General features: G+C 35.9%; 1 protein-coding gene across 1 annotated transcript in view; it reads left to right on the plus strand.

Moving 5' to 3' along the window:
* Nucleotides 1-25651, plus strand: part of NSL1 (NSL1 component of MIS12 kinetochore complex) — a 35246-nt gene that overhangs the window by 2222 nt on the left and 7373 nt on the right. The window contains exons 2-4 of the mRNA XM_069108745.1: nt 2131-2212; nt 9221-9351; nt 12774-12828. Of these exons, the coding sequence (XP_068964846.1) occupies nt 2131-2212; nt 9221-9351; nt 12774-12828 (268 nt within the window). The remainder of the gene's footprint in view (nt 1-2130; nt 2213-9220; nt 9352-12773; nt 12829-25651) is intronic.

Below are 25651 nucleotides of genomic sequence, written 5' to 3' on the forward strand. Positions count from 1 at the left end.
GCCTGGAGTACTCTGCCCCCTCACCTCTACCTTTTAGCTTCCCTGGCTGCCTTCAGGATTCAGCTGAAATCCCACTTTCTACTCAGTGTAGAACACAGAGTATGTACTTAACTATTTACATGTCTCCCTCATCAGGATGTGAGTGCCTTGGGGAAAAGAGTGTTTTTGTCTTTCTTTGCATCTCCAATGTTTAACATAGTGATTGGCACATAGTAAGAGCTTAGTACATGCTTGTTGACTAACTAGGAGTCAGAAACTTGGTACAATATGTAAAGACTCTGGATCTTGAAGACAGCCTGAATTCAAATTGTGCCTCTGACATTTGCTACTGTGTAACCTTTGGTAATCCTAGCTTCTCTAGACCTCAGTTATCTCAGCTATAAAATGAAGAGTGAGGTTTTATTACATGACTTCTGAGCCCCTTTCCAACTCAAATCTATGAATAAGCTGTTTTGTTATATCAAGATCCTGGAATTTATTTCAAGAATAACTTGAGTAGGGGTGCCTAGGTGGCGGAATGAATAGAGCACCGGCCCTGGAGTCAGGAGGACCTGAGTTCAAATGCGGCCTCAGACACTTAACACAAAACCTAGCCACGCGACCTTGGGCAAGTCACTTAACCCCAATTGCCCTCCAAAAAGCAAAAAAAAAAAAAAAGAATAACTTGAGTAAATTATTTTAAATGCTTGAATCTCCCAGGAAATTCATTACTCAGTTTGCTTGTCATTCTTATTTACATTTTAAAATGTAATTCAGAATAGAATTATTTGATTGGAAAACAAAACTCTTGGGAAAATAATGATTTGGATACATAAGGGAAATTTTTATTACAAAATAATAGTGTAAATTAATAGGGGATTTAACTGCATCTTAAACAATCTAGTGTAATATCATGTACTAATGATAATTGCACTGGTGGAAAAAACATTAATATGATATATAAAAATGGTTTATGTTCACAATATTTATTGATAAGCATGGTGTGCAGTTTTTCATGACAGATGGCCCATAGGATCCCTTACAACTCTAAATATATGATTCTGTGATTTGCTTCTTTAGAGATTTGGAGTAGAAAAAAATCTAATTTATAAGTGCAATCACAGAATCACTGATTTAGAACTGTATGGGAGGTTAAAAATCATCTAGTCTTATACCTTCAATTTATAGGTGGGTAACTGAGACCTAGAGAGGTTATTTGTTTTGACCAGGGTAGCACAGCTTGCAAATACCTGAATTGGGTTCAAACCTAGATTTCTGACCAAAAATGTAGTAGTATTCTTTCCACAGTGCCATGCTGAATAGGAGTTGATACTGACGTGGTCTTAAAGTAGATTGCCTTGTGTCGTCATCAGGTCATAGTATTATAAAACCTGTGCTTTTGAGACTCTTACTCAAAGAATTTTGGTCTTCATTTAATCATTTTCAGTTGAGGTGCACTGTGGTTTAGACCTTAGTTTTTATTTACTTTTAAATGTAACAAAATTTAAAAAAATGATGCTTTAAAGGCTTATAGAATTACATGATAGATGTCTGCTTTCACTTTGAGTTTACCTTCTGTCTACTCTATAGATATCATAAATACACACATAATTATTTCTATTTTGTCGCATTAGAATGTAAGCTTCCCAAGGACAAGGTGAATGTTTTTGTCTTTCTTTGTATCCCCAGCCTAGCACATAGTGTTTAATAAATGCTTGGTGACTAACTATAATTTCAACTATTGAAATGGATCCTAATTTTATTATTAAAAAAAATTATCCAATAGCATAATATTACTTATTGGCATTAGCCCCATACCACAGACAGTAACATAAATACTTACATTATTGTTCTAATGCTTCCAGGATGATGAAGCATTTTTCTCAGAACGATTCTATTAGATAAATAGTACAAATATTACGATCCCCATTTTGCTGATGGGGAAACTGAAGCCCAGAGAAGTTCTGTGACTTGCTTAATGCCACAAAGGTAGGTGGCAGAGGTAGGATTTGAATCTGGGTCCTTGATTTCCTCATCAAATCTAACTGGTCTTTGTGCTAGATGGGCTAAATCTGAAGCATTAGTTGTGGACCCTGCTTTAATCATGTGTTTTCAGTCTTTGTTATTTTAACTGTTCTTAATTTATTACAGAATTTTGTAACAGCTGTGCAAGAGAATGTTAGTTTCAATGGGGAGGCATGGCAGGAAGCTGCAGAGAAAGAAATTCCTGAAGGTATGTGATTAAATCCTTTATAGCCTATTTTTATAAAGTGTGACCACTAATTTTGAATTTTAATTTTGAATGTTAATGTTGCTCTTTCATATCTAATTTCAGTTTTCCACTTATACTTAATTTAGGGAAATTTAAATCAATAAGGAAGGCATATTGCATTTATAATCTAAATAAACCAAGCAAATAAATGGCATTGGCAATAACATTGTCATCTGGTTAATCTTGAGGATGCTCTTTTGAGTGCATTATCTTATTTGATCCTTTGAGTGTCCTGTAAAGTGATAGAACTGGTGGAATTATTCAAGTTTTATTGATTATGAGCTGGAGACTGAAAAGCCACATGGTCTGCTCAGTATCACACAGCAAAACATGGAGAGGAAGAGTACTGGAACTGGGCACAGTGCTGTTTTGGTGCTAGTTTGACATCCTGTGGCCTTCATTTAGTTGAAGAAAACTTGAAAAATGACTTAAGCTACTGCCTTGATGATATCAAAGGACTAAGAAAGTAGGTGATGGTTCAGTGATACTTCCTAATGTTTATATAGTGTGGAGAGTTTGTTTTGACTTAGTTCCGTAGGGCAACTTTGAATGTATTATTTTTTTAGTAGCTAAAGGGGAAGATCTCAGTCAATTCAGTGGTATAAACATATTTCCTAAATAATTGAAGCCTCTTTTTGTCATCCATCTACTTCAACTTACTGACTTTGAAGGGAGTAGAAAACTTACTCATGAGTAGAAGTGGTGCCTACAAACATCTCTTACTCCTCTTTCCCCAAAAGAGACTGTATTCTAATAACAACTCACACTTCTCTGGTGGCTTTTTTCTCAGTCATTCTTCTGGACCTCTAATGTCAGACACTTGTTGACTACTGTCTTCTGAATATTCTTTCCTCTGGGTTTTCATGACATTGATCTTTCTTGATTCTCCTCCTTCCAATCTGACCACTGTTAGCCTCCTTTGCTGGATCATCATTCATATCTCTCCCATAATTGTGGGTTTATCCCAAGGGTCTGTCTTATAGGAAGGAAATCAGTAGCAGGTGTGGGGACCAGAAAAGGCCTCCTACAGAAGATGGTATTTGAACTGAGTCTCTGAGGAAACAGGGATTCTGACAGGTGGAGGTGAGGAGAGTGGAGCTACTGCAAAAGTACAGAGATGGGGGAGAGAGTTTTTCTGTACAAGGAACAGCACTATTTGGTGTGGCTGGATTATTGAGTGTGTGGAAAGGAATCACTTGTAACAAGCTGGAAAAGGAGGAAGGGCTTTAAATGCCAGAGGCATTTACATTTGATCCTAGAGGTAATAAGGAGTCACTATAGTTTATTGAATAGGGGGTGACATGGTGAGACTTATACTTTAGGAAAATCACTTTGGCAGCCATATAGAGGATGGACTAGAGTAGGAAGAGACGTGAGAGATATTAATTAGAAGGCTATTGCAATAGTCCAGAGAAAGAGAGGTGGCTCTGTGAGTAAAGAGATGAAGATGTATGTGAAAGAAGTTGTGTTGATAGAACTGACAATATTTGGTAACTGATTGAATGTGTAGGGTGAGGAAGAATGAGGATAACACTGAAGTTGTAAACTTGAGTGGCTGGAAAGATAGTGTTGCTTTTAATAGGATTAGAGACCTAATTCTATTGGTTGGTTTAGGGGAAATATAATTAATTCTATTTTGAATATTTTGAGCTTGAGATAACTCTAGAAAATTTAATTCAAGATGTTCAGTCAGTGGTTTGTCATTCAGGCCTGGAGCTCAGGAGGGAGACTAAGACTAGATAAGTAGATCTGGGAGTCATCTGAAGAGGGATGATAATTGAACCCATGGGATCTGATAAAGTTAAAGAGTAGCAAGAAAAGCAGACGGGGAAGAACCTTAAAGTGTGCCCATAGTTGGTAGGCAGGATGTGGATGAAATTTCAGCAAAAGATGACTGAGAAAGAGTAATTAGACAGATAGGAAGAGAACCAAGAGGCCGTTATAACAAGAATACCCACAGAAGAGAAAGTATTTAGGAGGAGGATCTAGGGCCAGGGTTGGAGAACCTGCAACCTCAAAGCCACATGTGGCCCTCTAGATCCTCAAGTGTGCCCTTCAACTGAATCCAAACTTCACAGAACAAATCCCCTTAATAAAAGGATTTATTCTGTAAAACTTGGACTCATTCAAAAGGCCATGCCCAAGGACCTAGAATGCCACATGTGGCCTTGAGGGCTCAGGTTCCCCATCCCTGATTCTAGGTTTATCATTGATCCTGCTTAACCATCTACCTTGCTACTGTGATCTCTATTTCCCTGGCAGCTACCTTCTGAAATACTGATAAATCTTAAGGGTGCCTATGCCTTGCTTTCCAACTTGCAGTTGAGCTGTATGTTGTCTTCCCCAATTTGAGCATCTATTTTATCCTCAGTGCTTAGCACACAACTTGATATATAGTAACCACTTAAATTCTTTTTCATTCATAAGAAACAGGCTTAGATTAAATGACATTTTTCAGTTTTGCAGATTGACCAATAGATGGTGCCAAGAAACCATTTTTTCCTTCATTCATACCTGTTTTGCCTTGGAGACTTGTTTTGCAAATAATCATAAAGTATTATAGTATTTTCTTCCAGGCTAATGATATAATTTCTTTGTTTTATAATTTTAATTGAGCAAATTAAAATTGTAATGAAATTTTCATATTAAGAATATTGCAAGATCAGCATTTTTATTGGGTAGGCTTAAAATATGTTGTGTATTTTAGTAACAGTGATAATGATAGCTTATGTTTATATAACATTTTTGCAGTTTACAAAGTTCTTTCCTCCCAATTGTTCTATGAAATAACTCCTACAAGTATTATCTTCATTTTATAGTTTAGTAGTTGGTAAATGTTTCCATTGATGATGGAATTGTATTAATTGTTTTGAATACTATCTACACAATCTACTCATTAGAATCCATAGCAAAAGGAATTGGTCTTATAACCACAGTGAGGGAGAAGTGGATTGATAAGACTGTGACATGAAGCTAAGCAGGCAGCCTGTTGAATCAGCTCATTGTATCTTGGATAAATTTTGTACGTGGACCCAGAAATAAATAGAAGAAATATGGTTGGATGGCATTTTAGAAATTGCATGTCTTTTCTGTGATCCCAAACTGATCTCTACCACAAAAGCCCTTCTCTTTAACACTAATATTCTGCCAGTGATATTATGTGACTGAACCCTAGAACTCCATGGTGTCAAAAGGATTAAAATTAGGGGGCAGAGCCAAGATAGCAGCATAGAAGCAGGAAAACTCCATGAGCCCCCCCATAACCACCTCAAATACCTATAAAATATGACTCTAAACAAATTTTAGAGCTACAGAACCCACCAAATGACAGAGAGAAACAAATCTACTGAAGGCAGCCTAGCAGGCCTATAGGAAGGGTCCATCACAGCATGCTGGGAACCCAGTCCCCCCACCCCCAAAGGATCATCAGCAGCTGTGGTCATTTTCAGAATTATCAATCCATAAATGCCAAAGACAAAGTAAAAGGTCAGTGTGGAACTTTTTGGGAACAGGGGGACTGAGAATATGGTCTGGCCACTGCCCCTGGGGCCATAAGACAAGAAGCAGTGGAGGTGCTAAGGCCGTGCAGCTGCCTCCAGTTGGCTGCTTCAGAGCTCCTGGCCTGCAGATAGTAGGGGGACCAAGCAAACATTCAGAGGGTAATCACTCTTACTTTAACTTGCTTGGATCTGGATTGCTATCTTGGATGGAGGTCCTGGGGTGTGTGACCAGTGAGCCAGAGTTTGTCGGGGCTGTAGAGAGGGCACTGTGAAACCCCAGTGATTTGGGACAAGGCGTTCCTCTCTGGAAGCAGAATTCTACTGTGGCAAAGAACTCAAAAGTCAAGTAATTGAGTGGCAGCATGAGCAAGCACAGCAATCAAACCTTAGATTACTTTTTGGGAACAAAAAGGATCAAAGCATGGAACAGGAGGAAGACAATGAAGTCAATTCCTGCACCAAAAGCTTCCAAGAAAAATATGAATTGGTTACAAGCCATGGAGGAGCTCAAGAAGAATTATGAAAATCAAGTAAGAGAAGTGGGGGAAAATTTGGGAAGAGAAATGAGAATGATGCAAGAAAATCATGAAAAGAGAGTCAACAACCTGACTGAAGAAAATTAGACCTTAAAAAATAGACTAACTCAAATGGCAAGAGGCCCAAAAAGCCAATGAGAAGAATGCCTTAAAAGGCTATATTTGTCAGATGGAAAAAGAATTTCAAAATACACTCAAGAGAATAATTCCTTCAGAATTAGATTGGAGCAAATGGAAACTAATGACTTTATGAGAAATCAAGATACTATAAAAACAGATCCAAACAAATGGGAAAAAAATAGAAGTCAATGTGAAATATCTCATTGGAAGAACCACTGACCTGGAAAATAGATCCAGGAGAGATAATTTAAAAATTACTGGGCTACCTGAAAGCCATAATAAAAAAAAAAAAAAGAACCTAGAAATCATCCTTCATGAAGTTCTCAAGGAAAATTGCCCTGATATTTTAGAACCAGAGGGCAAAATAGAAATTGAAAGAATTCACTGATCACCTCTTCAAAAAGATCCCAAAAAGGAAACTCCTAGGAATATTATAACCAGGTTCCAGAGTTCCCAGATGAAGGAGAAAATATCACAAACAGCCAAGAAGAAACAATTTGAATATTGTGGAAACATGATCAGGATAACACAAGATCTAGCAGCTTCTACATTAAGGGATCAAAGGGCTTGGAATATGATATTTCAGAGGTCAAAGGAGCTAGGATTAAAACCAAGAATCACCTACCCAGCAAAACTGAGTATAATGTTTTAGGGGAAAATATGGTCATTCAGTGAAAATAGAGGACTTTCAAGCATTCTTGATGAAAAAACCAGAGTTGAATAGAAAATTTGACATTCAAATACAAGAAGCAAGAGAAGCATGAGAAGGTAAATGGAAAAAAAAATCATAAGTAACTTATCAGAGTTGAACTATTTACATTCCTACATGGAAAAACGATAATTGTAACTTATGAAACTTTTCTCAGTGTGAGGATGGATAGTTGAAGGGAGAATAAATATATATGTCTATACAGGAGGTATATGTGCATATGAATACATATGTGAGTGTGTGTATATACATGTAGAGGTATACATAGACAGAGGGCACAGGATCAATTGAATAGGAAGGGATGATATTTAAAAAATAAAATTAAGAGGTGAGAGAGGAATATAATGAGAAGAGATAGGGAGAGACAAAATAGGGTAAATTTTCTCATATAAAAAAGGCAAGGGAAATAGTTACAATGGAGGGGAAGAACAGGAAGGCAAAAGGGAATGGGTCAACCCTGCTCTCATTGAATTTGGCTTAAGGAGGTAATAACATACACACTAAATTGGTATCTTACCCTACAGGAAAATAGGGGGGTAGGGGACAAGAGGGGGGATGATAGAAGGGAGGGCAGATTGGGGGAGAGGGTAGTTAGAAGCAAACATTTTTGAAAAGGGATAGGGTCAAAGGAGAAATTAGAGTAAGTGGGGGGTGGGATAGGATGGAGGGAAATATAGTCAGTCTTTCACAATATATCGAATGTTTTGTGTAACTACACATGTACAACCTATATTGAATTGCTTATCTTCCCAGTAAGGGTGGGTGATGAGGGAGGATGGGAAAGAATCTGGAATTCAAAGTTTTAAAATCAAATGTTTAAAAAAATGATTGTTATTATTCTCTTTTTTTTTTACATGCAGCTGGGAAATAAGATATACAGACACTGGGGCATGGAGATCCATCTTGCTCTACTGGAAAGTTTGAAGAGGGATGGGGGAGGGGATATTCAGAGGGATTGTTGTTTTGGGGTGGTGGGTAGGGGACAGATGGAGAAAATTTGTAATTCAAAATCTTATGGAAATGAATGTTGTAAACTAAAAATAAACATAAAATTTATAAAAAGTAAAAAACAAAAAGAATAATTAAAATTACTAATAACCCAAAAGGCAATAAAAAGACAAGTTTTCATAAAGAACTGTAGCATGTTACCAACAGTGATTGGTATACAAGGAATAGCCTAGAAATTGTAGATAATACATAAGACCCAAAGAGATGGGCCAGTTGTGTGGTGAGAGGGGGAAAGATTCCCCCTCTTAGAAAAGTCTTGGAAAGTCCAAGCAGTATATTGGTACCCCTTAATACCCACCAAAAGTGCTAGAGGAATGCTCCTCACTACATTAGGTAAGAAGATTTATGCGAAACGTTGACCAGAATTGCACAGAGTAAGTCACAGAGGATTCTTTCTATACTAGTGAAAGAACTGGACATGTGAATGAAATCTTTGTTCTACAGAAATACAGAGGAGAAAACTGAGGCTTAGATTACTCAAGTTCACCCTGATAGTGGGTACTTAATGCTGTAAATATTTGCAGGAATTGACCTGACTCATTTTTGTATAGCTCTTTGTAAAGTGACTAGCTTATCTACTTTTGTAAGGGATAGCAATACTATTTTGAGAACTGATTTAGCTTTTTTAATTTATCTGAAATTAAATTTATCACTAACGAGATAGTCACTTGCACTACCTGCTTGGATTGAGTTTGGGAAATCGCATGTACATCCAGTGGTTGTATCACTTTCCTGTGTGGTTTATATTTAATTAATTTTCTTTATTCAAAAATTATTTTGTGTTTTCCCAGAAACATGCTAACTTGTTTGTTTGTTTTTGCTTTTTGGAGGGGGGAAGGCAGGGCAATTGGGGTTAAGTGACTTGCTGAAGGTGGCTAGTAAGTGTGTCAAGTATCTGAGTTCGGATTTGAACTCAGGTCCTCCTGACTCCAGGGCTGGTGGTGCTCTGTTCGCTGCTCCACCTAGTCGCCTCCATGCTAACTTTTTTGAAAGCATAAATATCTAATTGTTTCCTGTAGAATATTAGTAGTGTACTCAGAAAAATATTTTAGGCATAATTTCTTTTATTTTAAATTATTTCTTTTTATGAATTTAGATTCCAGAATCAGAATTCTTGAAGATCAGTTTGATGAAGTTATAGTAGATACAGCTACAAAACGCAAGCAATATCCCAGAAAGATTGCAGAATGTGTCATCAAAACCATGAAAGCACAACATGAAATTTTGGTAAGATGGACTGTCTTCGTAATTATTTAAAATATAAGCTTATGAAAATTCTTATTATAATGAATTCTGCTGTTGTTAGGAATGCCCTATGTTGTATTGAGTTAGTATTGAAGTAGAGATTGAAGTCAGGAGACTAAAAGTGACTTTACAATCCTAAGAATTTGGAAAGAAAATCAAAGAAAATTCACTATTAACTATTTTCTCCTTTCTTTATCATTTGTATTTGGTACTGCTAGACAGAGATTTATTCTTTTGGGGCAGGCCTGCACAATATCAGGGGCCACAGCCCACATACTGCTTGCCCATCAGAAGATTTCAGTTGACCCACAGAAATGCAAATCCTTCAGCAAAATTGACTATGTGAAGTTCTGTTAGGGCAGGACTGCACAACATAGGGCCATTTGCTCCTGCCAAAGGATTTTGGGTGACTCACGAACAATGTAAAGAATGTAAAACAGGCTTGTTTTAGGGGATAACAATATCTCCTTTGGAATAGAATTTAATTTAATTGATGATGGGTAGTACTTATATACCTGTAGGCTGTTATGTTTGTTTCATGGGCATAATTATTGTACCAGTATGAATCTCAATCTCAGCTTTCCTGAAGACTCCATTTAGAGCAGTTGTGGAACATGTCTTCCAAAGGGGGATAAAGACTGCTCTGTTGCTTATAACAGTTTGTTTTAGAAACATAAAAATATATTGTATATTGCTCAGTATATAATCTTTCTACAAAGGAGGATACTTTCCATCAGCTCCTTTGTTGTAGTGCAACAAAGTGTCTCAGGGCAAGGAGTTACTAACCTTTTCATCTTTCCAATTCTACAGCCCTTAGGTGAAGGAAGGGAGTCATGGTGGGAAAGTGGAAAGAACTCTAGCTTTAGAATCAGAAGATCTGGCTTCAAATACCACTATCGCCTTGGGCAAATCATTTAAATTTCCTGAGCCTTGCTTTCCTCATCTATAAAATTAAGGAAGTGAGATTAGATGGTTTTAGCTCCCTCCTCCCCCTCTAGGTGTATGTTCCAAGATCTTACTCTTCTCTGTCTCCAAGCTTTTTGAACCAATCACACAGTTTCTTATTTCTGATGTCTGCTGTGACAATGGGTGCTTAAATTTTTAAAAAGTGCCTTGTCCACGCCATATCAAGTTCTTTTAGACTAAGGAGGCCAAGAATTTGTACCAATTTCTAAATCAGAAGAAAATAAGAGAATGTTCATAAGTAAAGAAAGCACTGTTTTCCTTTGAAAATGCTTATATCTTCTTCTAGAGCAGGGGTTGTCAAAATCTGGGCCAAGGACCAAGTCTGACCTATCACCTGTTTTTGTATAGCCTGCGAGCTGAGAAATTTATTTACATTTTAAACTATTTAAAATTTTGTTTTTTAAATGTAAAAACCATTCTTAGCTTGTGGGCCATATAAAAGCAGGTCATTTTGGCCCTTGGGCTGTAATTTGCTAACCTCTATTCTAGAGACAGAAATGCCTTTTTATCTTATACTAAAGTTTTAGACATTTTGATGCTTTGATGTAGGTAGTTGTATACAAAATTTTCTTATTCTGTGGTTTTTAGGAATAATTGTAGGGGTGTAAAGTATATGAATTTTGGTAGCAGCATGTGACAACATATCTGGAACATTTAGTAATTCTTTTTTTTTTTTTAAAGCAATCGGGGTTAAGTAACTTGCTCAAAGTTACACGGCCAGGTGTTTCTGGGTGGGTGCTAAGTGTATTAGCCCGGATTCTATCCCCAGGTGATCCCGACACTGGAGCCAGTGCTCTTACTCGCTGTGCTACCTGGCCACCCCTACATTTAGTAATTCTGAAAAAGAATTCATAATCCAAATTTTGTCCATTTAAGAGGAGGGAAGGATATAAAGTCAAATTTTGCCTAAAATTTTTAAGTTAGCGTCTCCCCTCTCCCACCAATATTAGCATATCTTTTTGCATATATGACTGGATTAATTTTTAATGATGCTTAGGACCTTTCAGCTCTTCAGAAGAACTTAACCAAAATAGAGGAGCTGAAGGAGAGATAATTAAGTGGATCTTTGAACTACTGTTGTTATAGAGCGAAATGTTTGACTTGAATATGAATTAATAAATAAAGTTCAAGTGAAGACATATGATTAAAAGTGTTTCTTTAAGATACTCTGTATTTTGAAATTGTATCCCTTGCTGTACCCTTTTAATCCTGCCTTTTGCAAGTCTGTGAGCATGCTGAAATATACTTAGAATCCATTTAAAAAGTTTCCTATGTAGTTAAGAAGCAACTTTTATCTGTTTATAAAAATGTGTGTATATACATGCATGTATGTATGTATGCATATATAACTTCTGTCTTTTTTAAAAAGTAGTTTAATGATAGTTCTTGGCTTATAAATTGTGCATACTTAAAGCTAACTCACCCTTTTCCTGCTTGGTCCCATTTGTTACTGCCATAGGGGCTATTATGAAAAAATTGTTGCTTTCAGACATCCGTGAGCTCACAGTAGAAGAAAGGAAGAAGCTGTGATTGAATATTTTCCTATTTCACTTTTATACTTTTGAAATTCCATTCCCCTTTAAAATATTCAGGTACCTTTGAGATATGGGGTTATATTTACACATTACTGTGAGTTTGTTCAATCACATTATTTTTTTCCTAACAACCTAGTTGAGACTACCTACTGTGTGAGAGGAAGTAATTTGGGACCATGGGAAATTTGTGGGGTTGGCAAGCTTGCATAGGATGCTGCACTAAGCCTTGGGGCAGCATAAGAGCATTCAAGGCTTACCTAGAGAATCACTAGGAGGTGGGAAAGAGATGCAGAAATAAAGATGGGACAATGTAGAAGATACATCTTTCTTATTTCAGAATTTTGCTTAGGCCTGGGAGAAAGGAAAGGAACTTCTTTTTCTCCTTCCTACTTTTCTTTCTCCTTACTTTCTTCCCCTTCCCTCCACCTTCAAAACTGAATAATCAGTGATAGCCAGAACATAGGTTATAGTCACCGTATATGTTTAAAGTAGGTTTTTATGGTGTATGTTGGAAACTCAGTGACCATTTGTAACATTGTGTCTGTGCCCACAAGATGTTCCAAATTCCATGCAACAGTGACTCTTGAATCTGTTCATTAGCTGGAGAATGGCTGTAATAAATGCAAAGCCTTTGTGGTGTATGTTTGCTTGCTTGCTAGATTGCTTTTTCTGATAATCATTATCTGTGGAACTGCTCCTTAATATGAACAGTAGGTGGCAATACTGAAAGGCAGAATTTAGCCTTAGTAGAATAACTTGTCTCTCCTATTGGTATTTTGCAGCAAATACTGATGTTATATTTGCTTACAATGACAAAAAGATACCAATTTTCATTTTTAAAGAAAGCTTATATTTCCAGATAAAGTTGAGTCATTTTTTCATCAATTCTTATTTTATATTTAGAAGCACTACCGGCCTGTTGTACATCCAGAGGAGATCAAATCTGATGCTAAACAAGGTGAGTCCACATTTGGTTGCAGGGAAAATGAAGCATTAGCTCAAAATTGTTTTGATTTTCAGTTTTTGTACTAATAGATTAGTAAAAAGAGTGCTTTTACCTTTATTCATCCAGTTTGATTTTCCGCAAATCCAAAGCTAAAATAAAAGGGAACAGGATAAAAGATAGGTTTTTCTAGTGAGACAGGCAAATTTTATTTGTAGCCATTTGCAACCTGAGACTTTATAGAGGAAAAACTATCTATAGAAAGATTTTATTCTTGGAGGTAGCCAGTTGATGTGGTTGGATAAGGCTCTGGACATGGAATCAAAAATACCTGTGTAGCCCTGGACCAGTCATTTAACCATTCTTTGCCTCAGTTCCCTTATTTGTAAAAATGAAGATAATTATAGTACCTATCTCCTAGGTTGGTTGTGTGGATAAAATGAGATTGTATTTGTAAGAGTTTTGCAAATTTTAAGATGCTATGTAAATGTTGGCTGTTAGCTATTATGAGAACCCTTATAACAAGTAATTCTCTTTTAGTTTCCCTAGTTTCTCATGTAAGTAAATTTTTATACAACTAGTTGCTTATAACATATGCTTTAAACATGAGAACTGAAAATTTTTCAGTTGAGAGCACTTGAAAATGACCCTGTTATGTAGTAAACAGCTTCTTCTTAAAAAATTAAATTTTTTCCCCATCCCCAAGTCCCCATTAAAAAAAGAAGAAAAATTATCATAACAAATATGTATAGTTAAGCAAATTACCATATCAGACATATTCAAAAATATATATCTCATTACATATCTTGAATCTATCATTTCTCTGTCAGGAGATGGGTAGCATTTTTCATCCTTTGTCCTCTGGAGTCATAGCTGGTTAGTCATAGCATTGATCAGAGTTCTTAAATCTTTCAAAATTATTTGTCTTTACAATGTTATTATATAAATTGTTCTTTTGGTTCTACTCCATTCACTCTGCATCACTTCATATAAGTCTTCCTAGGTTTCTCTGAAACCATTTGTTTTATCATTTCTTGTATATAAGTATTACATTTTATTTATATGCCATAATATACAACCAATCCGCAGTTGATGGACATCTCTTTAGTTTCCACTTCTTTGCCACTACAAAAAGAAATTCTGTCAAGTTTTGTACATATGTTACTTTTCCTCTTTCTATGATCTCTGACGTATAAACATAGTAATGGTATAGCTGAGTCAAAAAGTATGCACAGTTTAGTGACTTTTGAGTCTAAGTTCCAGATTGCTTTTCAGAATGGTTAGGACCACTTCAGAACTCTACCAACAGCACAGTAATATGCTTGTTTTTCTGTAGCCCCTCTAAACATTTGCCATTTTCCTTTTATCTTATCTTTACTTATCTGATGAGTGTGAGAACTTCAGAGTGACTTTAATTTCTATTTCTCTAATTATCAGTGGTTTTTAAAGCATTTTTTTCATATTATTGCTCATAGCTTAGATTTCTCTCTTTGATGAATGGTTCATATTCTCATAAATTTGAATCATTTCCTTGCAAATCTTGGAAATGAAACCTTTCCCAGAGAAACTGGTTTACACAGATATTTTTTCCCCAGCTATTTCCTTTTTAATTTAGGTGCATTGATTTTGTTTGTGTAAAACTTTTTATATTTTATGTAATCAAAGCTGCCCATTTTATCTTGTGTGATAGTCTCTGTTCCTTGTTTGGTTATGAACTCTTCCCCTATCCATAGCTACAAAAAGGTATTTCCCTCATTGTTCCTCTAATTTGTTTATGATGTGACCTTTTAAGTATCCATTTGGACCTTATCTTGATATATAGGATGAGGTGTTGGGTCTGAACCCAATTTCAGCCAGATGTTTTCCAGTTTCCCCAGTGGCTTTTACCCAGTAGTGGTCTTGGGTTTATTGAACCCTAGGCCACAAATTTCATTTCCTTGTGTATGTTGTTTATCTATGGCTGACCTTTATTTTTTTAGCTGGTGCCAAGTCATTTTGATGATTACTGCTTTGCATTATGTTTGGAGATCTGGTACTGCTAGGAACTTTTTTTCATTGTTTCCCTTGAAATTCTTGACCTTTTGTTCCTCCAAGATGAAATTAAAAAAAAAATTCTATGAAGTAATCCTCTGGTAGTTTGATTATTGTGGCACGTAATAAGTAAATTAATTAAGTAGGATTACCATTTGCTTTCCAGAATGGCAACACTAATTCACAGTTCCACAAACTCTAACTGATGGACTTGACCATGGGGATTTAGATCTATTTCTTTAAGGGATTATTTTGTAGTTGCATTCATATGGTTGCTGTGTGTATGTCATGGTAGCATTTTATACATTTTGTAGGTAGTCTAGATAGATTTCTACTTCTCTTTTATCTTACTATATTTTGTTGGTAAAGACTGATAATTTATGTGTATTTATTTTATATCCTGCAAATTCGCAGAAATTATTTTTGCTGTTCAGTTGTGTCTAACTCTTCGTGAACCAATGAACCAACTGTCCATGGGTTTTTTTTTTTTTGGCAAAGATACTGGAGTGACTTGCCATTTCCTTCTCCAGTATGACTTGCTTGAAGTCACACAGCTAGTGAGTGTCTAAGATAAAATTTGAACTCTGGTCTTCCCTGCTTCAGGCCCAGCGCTCGCTATATCCACTGTGCAACCTAGCTGCCTTACTGAAGTTATTAGTTTTCAGTTAAATTTTAGTTTATTTTCTAGACTTCTCTAAGTAAATCACATCACCTGTAAAAAGTGATTATTTTGTTTATTCTTGGCATATACTTTTTCCATCTGTTTCTTTTTCTTGTCTTACTGCTATACCTAGCATTTCTAACATCATGTCAAATAGTAGTGGTGAGAGTGGACATATTTCTTTAACCCCTGATCTTACTGAATAGGACTCTAATTTATTCCCATTATGTATGATCCTGACTCTTGGTTTTAGACACATAAAATTTACCTCTTTAAGATCCATACTTCCTGTTATCTGGTGTGGGTTTGTTCTAACAGAAATGGACATATATTTTGTCAAAAACTTTCTTAGTCTATTGATATAATCAGGATTTTTATTCTTGTTATTAATGTGGTTAAATATATGTAAAATTTTCCTAATAATAAGCCCTACTTTCTTAACTTAAATCCAATTTGGTCATAATTTATAATCTTCCTAACGTTGTAGCTTTGCATATATTTTATTTAAAATTTTTGCATAGGGGTGGCCAGGTAGCACAGCGAGTAAGAGCACTGGCTCCAGTGTTGAGAAGACCTGGAGATCGAATCCCGGGCTCAGACACTTAGCACCCACCCAGAAACACCTGGCCATGTAACCTTGAGCAAGTTACTTAACCCCAATTGCTTAGGGGCGGCCAGGTGGCTCAGCGAGTAAGAGCACCGGCTCCAGTGTTGGGATGACCTGGATCAAATCCGGGCTCAGATACTCAGCACCACACCCAGAAATAACTGGCCATGTAACCTTGAGCAAGTTACTTAACCCCGATTGCTTTAAAAATAAATAAATAAATAAAATTTTTGCATCACTGTTCATTTGTGATAATGGCCCAGAGTTTTCTTTTTCTGCTTTGTCTCTACTGAGTTTAGGTATTAAGACAGTATTTGTATCATAGAATAAGATTAGGAGGGTTCCTTTTCTTATTTTGCAGTTTATATAATATTTGAATTACTTGTTCTTTGATGTTTAATAAAATTCACTTGTAAATCCATCAGATCCTGGATTTTTTTTCTTTTCTTTTCTTTTTTATTTCTTTCATTTTGCATTTTGGAGGGGGAAGGCAGGGCAATTGGGCTTAAGTGACTTGCCCAAGGTCACACTGCTAGTAAGTATTGAGGCCGAATTTGAACTCAGGTCCTCGTGACTCCCAGGGCTGGTGCTCTATTCAGTGTGCCACCTAGCTGCCCCAATTTTTTTCTTTGAATGTTCATTTATGCATCATTCAATTTCTTTTTCTGGGACTGGGTTATTTAAATTCTCTTTCTTTTGTTAACATGAATATTTCATATATTTTAAAGTATCCATTTTTAAAATGTATTGGTTTTGTTGGTATATAGTTGGGTAAAATTGTTTCTAATAAATTTCTTAGTTTCTACTTCATTTGTTATGAATTCTCTATTTTCATTTTTGATATTTGCTTTTTATTTCTTTTAAAGAAATCAAATTAGCTAAGTTCATGCTTATTGTCTTTAAAAGAAACAGTTAAGTTTTATCTCCTTTTTTACTTTCAAGTTTATTCCTCTATTTTTTGATTCTCAAATCAAATGTAAATGTATTTCTGCACCCAGTTCTCTGAAGGTATATTCTACCCTTTGATGAAAATGAAGTTCAGGTGCTATTTGCCCTCCTCCCTTTCTTTTTTTGTAGAGTCTTCTACTTACATTATCTGATGATGTGAGATGACTAGCTCACCTAGCCTCCTTCCTTGTTTCTCCATAATATGTAAAATATATATACCTCCACCCTTTTTTTCCTTTCCTCTATTATCATTAAAACATAACCAATGTGCTCCAAATTCCTCTGTCTTGACTTCCTCTATGACCCCTGATGATAAGATTCTAAGGGAATACTTGTATCACTGCCTTCCCCATCCCCATTAGGATGTAAACATGTCATTTTTATGAAGCCCCTCCTCTTGACTCCCATGTTTATATTTCAAAATTTTTACCCAGCTTTGCTTTATTCATTAGGAATGCTTGAAAAGTTCTCTTTTTCCTTAAAGTTTGATTTTTTTTTTTACCTGTAGGATTATAATCAGTTTTGTTGGGTAGGTTATTCTTTGTTGTGAGGCTTTATCTTTTGTCTTTTGGAATGCAGTTTTCTAAGCTTCCAGCTCCTATATAGTGAGTGGTAACTGGTAAACCTTGTGTGTGCTCCTATCTGTGATTCATCATACTTGAACTCTTTCTTTCTGACTGCTTTCAGAATTTTTTCATTGACCTGAAAGCTTTGGGCTTTGGCCATTATGTTCCTAGAAGTCTCCATTTTGGGTAATGGTGTGGATTCTTTCAATGCTTATACTTTGCCTGTGAAAGTTATTTTTTTTCATGATTTCTTTTTTTTGTGTGTAATTTGTTTCTTTTAAATTATCAAGAATTAACTTTTCTTCCCTCTCACCTTCTGCTTCCATTCGAAGAAAAAAAAACAACTAAAAAACCCCCTCAAAACTCTTGTAACATATATAGTCCAGCAAAACAAACTCCCCATATTGGCTGCGTCAGAAATGTATGTTTCATTCATTCATCATACTTAGTTCCTCACTTTCTGTCAGGAAGTGAATTTCAGTCTTAATAATAACTTTTCTAGAATCATAACCAATCTTTGCATTGATCAAAGTTCTTAGTTCTCTTAAATGTTTTTGTTTTTATAGTGTTATAAAACTGTTTTGGTTTCTCTCACTTCATGTAAGTCTTTCCAATTTTCTCTGAAATTGTCTCATTCATTATTTCTTATGGCACATTTTTCATGAAATATATTTAGGCTCTTTTTTTGATCATGGTATATTTCTTGGTTGTGTCAAGGAGTCATTAACTTCACTTTGGTTCATTCTAATTGTCAGGGAGTCTGTTACTTGGGTAAGAATTTATACCTATTGTACTAAGCTTTTGATTATCTTTAAAAAAGTCTTTTCTCCATTTTTCTCATTTCTTCTCCAACTGTTTTCTCTAGAGATCTCATTTTATTAATAATATTGTTTTAAAACTCTTTTTAAGGAATCCGTTTTATGGGGCGGCTAGGTGGCGTAGTGAATAGAGTACCAACCCTTGGAATCCTGAGGACCTGAGTTCAAATCCAGCCCCAGACACTTAACACTTACTAGCTGTGTAAACTTGGGCAAGTCACTTAACCTCAATTGCATTGCCTTCCCTCCTCCAAAAAAAGCCAAACAACAACAAAAAAGAATCTGTTTTTTTTCCCCCAGGAATCCATCACATAGCCAGCTTCTGTTTTTCTTTGAGGCTTTCTTGTTGATGTTTTAGAATTGTGTTTTTCATCTGTGTTTATGTATTGGGGATCCCTGTCTCTATAATAGCTCTTTTAACTGGTTTCTATTTTTTTTATTTACTCATTCTTTCATATTTCCTGAATTGGCCTGTTGTGTTAGGGTCAGTTTCTGTATTGCTTCTTGAAGGATGGGGCCTTGAATGGTCCTGATTTACATGCATGCATACATACATAACATACATACATACACACAACAGAGCCACAGATTTCATACACACACATATACACATCCATATATATACATATATACACACATGCATGCATGTGTGCATGCACACATGCATACACATATATAAAATTTCTGATTCTGCTGTTCATTCGTTCTCCAGGTCTGGAATCCTGTATTCTTCAAGAAACTTAGGGGTGATTCAGGCCAGGGAGCTGCAAAAATATACTAGGCTGTAAGCGGCTTGATAAAGGCCATGGTCTGATCACTCCCTTTTATAAATTTTGCAGATTCTGGTGTTTGGTTTGGGAGTGGGCAATACAGCTATAAACTTGCCCCTACGTAGTCTAGTAAGCAGTTGCTAGCCCTGGGTCCCGTCAACTAGATGGCAAGCTCTGCAGCTTCAGAGTGACACAGCCTTAAGCACCTGCTCATTTTTCCTTGGTTCCTTGCCTTTGGCCTGGTTGCAGACACATTCCTATTTCATGCTGCTGTGCTCAGTCTGTGATCCCTTGAGAACTGCATGCTGTCCCCTCTCTCCCAACCCATAATCCCTGCCCTGGTCATTCAACTGTGGCATGAATCCATGATTCCTCTCCAGGGTCAGAGATAAAGCTAGGTTCACCCCTGGTTTGTGCTCAAGGACTGAATCCTGGCATTCCATTCTGCAGTCAACAGGAGAGCTGTAGTTCCTGCCCTGGTCATTTTCTGATGGGCTGAACTCCCAATTACTTCTTGATCTGGTACTCTTGCATATCTTTGCTGGAGTAGTTGTGGGAGGGAGCTGGGCTGTTCTGCTTCTTGCTACTGCATAGAATGAAAACCTAGCAGAATAAATTAAAATCCTTTGGGAAAGGACAAGGTGCACATCATCCCAGCTGTGTCATTCTTAATGTAACCTGAGATCACATTTGCTTTTTTGGCTTCCACAGTCATACTGCTGATCCATTGACTTTGTAATCTACTAAAACTTAACAGATATCTTTTTAGAAAATTTGCTCTTTATCCACCTTACCCCACCCCATATTGTACCTAAGACTTTATATTTATCCTGATTGAATTTCATCTTATTAGATTTTATTGGGCAGCTAGGTGGTGCAGTGGATAGAGCATAGAGCCTGGAGTCAGGAAGACCTGAGTTCAAATTTGATCTCAAACACTAGCTGTGTAACTGTGGGCAAGTATTTAACACCGGTTTGCCTCAGCTTCCTTGTCTGTAAAATGGGGGCAATAATTGCACCTACCTTCCAGAATTGTTTTGAGGATCAGATGAGCTAATAATTGTGAAGTGCTTGGTGTGTAGCAAGTGCTATATAAATATTAGTTATCATCATCAACATCATTATTATTATACCTGGTGCTCTAACTTTTCAAGACCCTTTTGGATCCTGTCCACTGTGTTAGATATACTTCTGAGTTTTGTGTCACCTAAAGATTTGGTAAGCACACCATGTATGCCTTTATCCAAGCATTTGCTAAAAATATTAAATAGCGGGGGTGGCTAGGTGGCGCAGTGAATAGAGCACCGGCCCTGGAGTCAGGAGGACCTGAGTTCAAATATGACTTCAGACCCTTAACACAAAAACTAGCCATGTGATCTTGGGCAAGTCAGTTAACCCCAAATGCCCTCCAAAAAGCAAAAATAAAATAAAAATATTAAATAGTGCAGGGTAAAGTACAAATCTCTGAGGCACTCAACTGCAAACCTCCTACCAGACTGATATAACCATTAATAGTTATTCCAGGGGGCAGCTAGGTGGTGCAGTGAAGAGAGCACTGGCCCTGAAGTCAGGAGGACCTGAGTTCAAATTTGGCCTCAGACACTTAACGCGCTTACTAGCTGTGTGACTTTGGGCAAGTCACTTAACCCCAATTGCCCTCCAAAAAAGCAAAAAACAAACAAAAAAGTTATTCCAGCTGAACAACTGCTTCAGTTATCCAGGTCTGAATCTGTCTAATTATGTTATCTAATAATCTCTCCAGTCTTCTCCATGAGATACTTTATCAAAAACTTTGCTGAGATCTATGTAAATTATTTCCATAGTATTCGTCTATTGGGATAATTTAGAAATCTTACTTTAAAAGAGTTTTTGTTGTTTCAAACAAACTTTTAAACAACAAACTTTTTTTTCTCTTTTGATCTTACCCAAAAGTTCCCCACTGTGCTTCCCACTGAAGTTATGGATTTTTGTTTTCTTCATATGTATGTGTTACTAAATCACCTCTTCTTTATTTTTTCCTTTTTTGAATAATGTATGCCCTTCCATGGCCATTTTAGTCATCTGTCCTAATCAAATTGCAGTGGCACCTGAGGCCATACTTACCTCTTTGCAGTAGGAGGTTTAATTCACCTTTCCTTTCTGCCTAGGTTTTTTGCATTTTTGAATGAAATCTAAAACTATGAATACTTTTGGTGTTCTTTTTGGATATGTTTCCTGCGAATTTACTGAATACTTTTATTAATATTTTTTTCTTTGACTGTCATGTCTTTTGTGGTATCAGGCTTAACAGTTGTAATATGGGAAATTTGTTCTTTTTCCTTCCATTTTGACTTTTGAATACTCTTTATCAGACCTTCAAATCTCGTGGCAAATATATTATTCCTGGTACTCATTAAATATTCTTCATTTCTGGCCAAGAGCCCAAAATTTGTATATTTTATATATAAATTTCTTGTTTGGAAATCCATATCCCATTCTCTGACACATTGAAGCCAGATTTTTACGTAACGCATCTGCTTCCTCTTTTAAAGTCTCTTTCGGTCCATAGCAGTGAGGAAAATATCATCTGTTCCTGGAAGGTCTTAAGTTTCCTGCCCAGGATTTTATAATCCTTGGAGATAATATGTAGGTTTGTTTTGACAGATCATTTGTTTCCATGTGAATCACCACAGTTGGATATTGATTTTCAGGTTTGACAAGTCACTATCACATCTAAGATTCATGCTTCAGGAAAAAGAATCAATCCTTCCCAGTGACCCATACTGGACTTTGTACCCTGTAGTCACAGGGATTTTTCTATACTCCTAGAAGAAACAGAACCTGTCAGTGATCATGCAGGTCTTTGGTTTACTTGCATAGTTTTAATTTGTAATTTTAAATGCCTTTTTTATATAATATTCTGCACCAAAGATTCTATATCGAAAATTTCTACATAGAAGACTCCCAGCATACATATATGTAGCTGACTAAAATATAACTCCTTTAGATGAGTGATTACTCTATAGTTTGACTCTCATTGAGGTCTGCTTTTTCTTTCTAATGCCAGTGAGGTGAGAGTATAGTTCAGGGGACTTGACAGGCTGTAGGGGAAAAGGTCATATGCTCTGCCACCATCCTCACTTGCTCTATATAACTTTAACATTCTCATTCCCCCATCCCTCTTTGCTATTCTATTCCTAGCTGATCTTCCTTTTGTATTGCTGGTCATAGGCAACATTAAGGGTGAAGAAAAGGGAGATAGATAAGGAAAGTAGGAAGAGAAGGAAAATGAGAACCATTTAGTACCTGCACAGACTCTTCCCAGTAACCCCACTCACTGCCTCTTTCTGTGCCCCTTACCCCTTTCTCCCTTTGCCCTCTGACTGAATCTTAACCCTTTTCCTTCCCATCTGTCCTTTTATAATTCTCATCCTATATCTCCCACCCCTAAGCTAGCAATGCTGGTGTCCCCATATATTTGATGATACTTAACACTAATAACTTGGAATTGAAAGACTTCCACATTGAGGTAAGAAAAGGAATAGTTTCTGTTGTCTGGCCAGCGAGGCATAGGCATAGATGAATGCTGATGATCCAAGTTAGGACTCAGAACACACTTTTCTCCTTTAAAAATTCTCACAAGTTACTTAGTCTGAATATACTTGACTTTCATTTATATATGGAAATTCTACCTATAATTCTTACCTCATGGAATTGTTGTGATAAAAGTACTTTATATGCCATTGAATACTACATAAATAAGAATTATCATTCCTCCACTAATATTACATTTCAAGTGCCTTATTGTGGTGTGCAGATGACTGAGTTCCCAAAAATATTCTAGTGAAAACTAAGTTCTTGCCAAATTGGAAAAGTTTTGAGTAAAGAACTGATGATAGACTGTACTGCATGTGTATCATTCATTCAAAGGCCAGGCTAGCTAAATTGAGAGATTTTAGCTCCCAGGTTGGCCACCAGGTGAGACATTTTTAGCCATAGCAAAATTTACTTGGGCACTATTCTAGGTCACTTCTGAGTTGGGGAATTGTTCTTGTTTTTACATATTTGAATCAGTTCCTTATGGATCTTGAATATCAGACCTTTTATCAAAGAAAATTGCTCTAAAGATTTTTCTCAGTTAATTTTCCTTTCTAATTTTAACTTTATTGGTTTTGTTTATGTAAGACTTTTAAAATTTTGTGTAATAAAAATTGTCCATATTATTGTTTGTGATCCTCTCTATTCCTTGTTTATCCATGAATTCTTCCCCTATCCATAGCTGTAAAAGAAAGGGCATTTCTTTTGTTTTTCCTCTAATTTGTTTATGATGTGATCTTTTATATTGATGTCATGTCCCCTTTTGGCGCTTATATTAATATGTGGGGTGATGTGCAAACTGATCTTCTGCCAGACTTTTTATAAGTAGTTTTTACCAAATATTATTTCCCATAATAGTTGGGGTTCTTTGGGCGTGATTACTGTACTATACTAAATTTGTTTGCTTCTGCATGCTTTGTACCTAATGTGTTCGACTCATCGAATTCTTTAAGCAAAACCAAATTGTTTTGATGATTACAACTATGTAGTGTTGTTTGAGATATGGTGCTTCAATTCCCCCATTTTTCCCATTATTTTTTCCTTGAGAAAAGATTCTTGATCTTTTGTTCCTCCAGATGATTTTTCTTAAATTCTATAAAGTAATCCTTTGGTAGTTTTTGAATGATGTGAATAGTTAATTTTGTCATTTTTGTTATCTTGGCATGGCCTAATCATAAGCAATTAATATTTAGGTCTGTCTGTTTCTGTAGAGATCTTATAGTTGTATTCATATAGTTCCTTTGTGTGTGCCTTGATAAGGAGACTTTCAAACATTTGACCCATTCTGTCAGTTATTTTGAATAAAATTTTTCTGCCCGTTCCCACTATGTTTTGTTGGTAATTTACAGAAATGCTGATGGTTTATGTGAGTTTATTTTGTGTCTTGTAACTTTGCAGAAGTTACTAATTTTCAGTCAAAACTTTAATTCTCTCTTTAAGTTGTCAGTGTAGTTGATAAGATTGAATTGATCCTTCTGTTAGTATATTTTATTAAAAAGAGTTCAGTTTTCTAAATGTATTGGTTGAATATACTTCATCGTAGTTTTATGTGACATACAAATAGTTAATGAGGCATGTATTGTATAGTTTACCCATGTATTATTTTTAAATGTAAGACTTTCTTTAGGGAGTGACAACTTTTTTTTAATGAACCTGCCATGAGAAGATTTTTATTATGTTGTCAGATTTTTTTTGTTACTAATCAGTTTCTAGAGTGTTATAAAATTCTCCTGGTTATGTAGGTTCAACTCCTTCACCAGTATATTTTAACATATTAACATCACAAATATAATAAAATTTAAAGTCACCTAAATGTCTAGTTTAGGTGAGAATTAAAACTTTGAAGTAAACATAAAGGAAAATTTTAAGTATATTTATTATATACTTTTTATAGATTTTTTAAAAATTTATTGAAATCATGGGAAATAGTAAGAGCTTTCAGTTTCTTTGGAAGTCCATAATATGGTGTTTATTATCTCGAACTTTCTACAAGGCACATTCAACTGAGGATTATTCATTAGGAAGTAATAAATAATTTTATTTGTTTCATTATCACCAATGATACTACTTTCTATTGCTTATTTTTGTAGCTTTAGTTACCACTTTTGAAATGAATCCAAAATAAATGCTTGCTTGGTCATTTTAATCAAATATAGTTGGACGTGGAAAGGAAGTACGTGGTTGAGCACTTTTGCTGAGTTTATATATTTTTGTAGCCTCTTGGAAGTTCATGTTTCCTAGATTAGTAAATGAATCAGAGAATACAATTGAAGTGTTCCAAGGGCCCTTGGAGGTGGGTCATCTGACAGCCTCTCCTTGAAGGCCTTCAGTGTCCTGAAAGCAAAACTAGTTTAGTTGCTCAATCTTTCGTTTCCACTTTTTCATTTCCCTTTGTTTTGGAAAGCCAATAACTGGGGAAAACAATTTTCTCAGGGGTAGCACTCAACTTCCACATTTTTAAGAACTAAGATACTTTTTAAAGTAACAGTGCATTAGTCCACTATTTAGATAGCAAATGGCAAGCATTTAGTCTTCTCCATTAAGCTATTTTAAGAAAACAGCTTTCATGGTCTTTAAGCCATCTTAAGGGCTGCTTCCATATCTTACTCCTTTTAAATCATTCCTTCTTTTGAGATTATTAACTGAGGAGACACCATTCTCAATAACCCTTAATGGAATATGTAGTGATATATAAAGAACTAACTTTGGTTCTCAGTAATTAGAACATGATACTTCTGGTTCTTTTGCTGACGTTGCAAACTGCAGTGTTAGAGAGGGAGATCTATATATTTCCTTTTCTTAATAACAAAATCTGTTGTCACTAGCACATCATTTGCAGGCTACGTGTTATGTTACAAAAA

This window comes from Petaurus breviceps, unplaced genomic scaffold (assembly GCF_028583685.1).
Source record: "Petaurus breviceps papuanus isolate PSGF00001 unplaced genomic scaffold, PetGlider_PUasm1.0 90434, whole genome shotgun sequence".
Taxonomy (NCBI): Eukaryota; Metazoa; Chordata; class Mammalia; order Diprotodontia; family Petauridae; genus Petaurus; species Petaurus breviceps.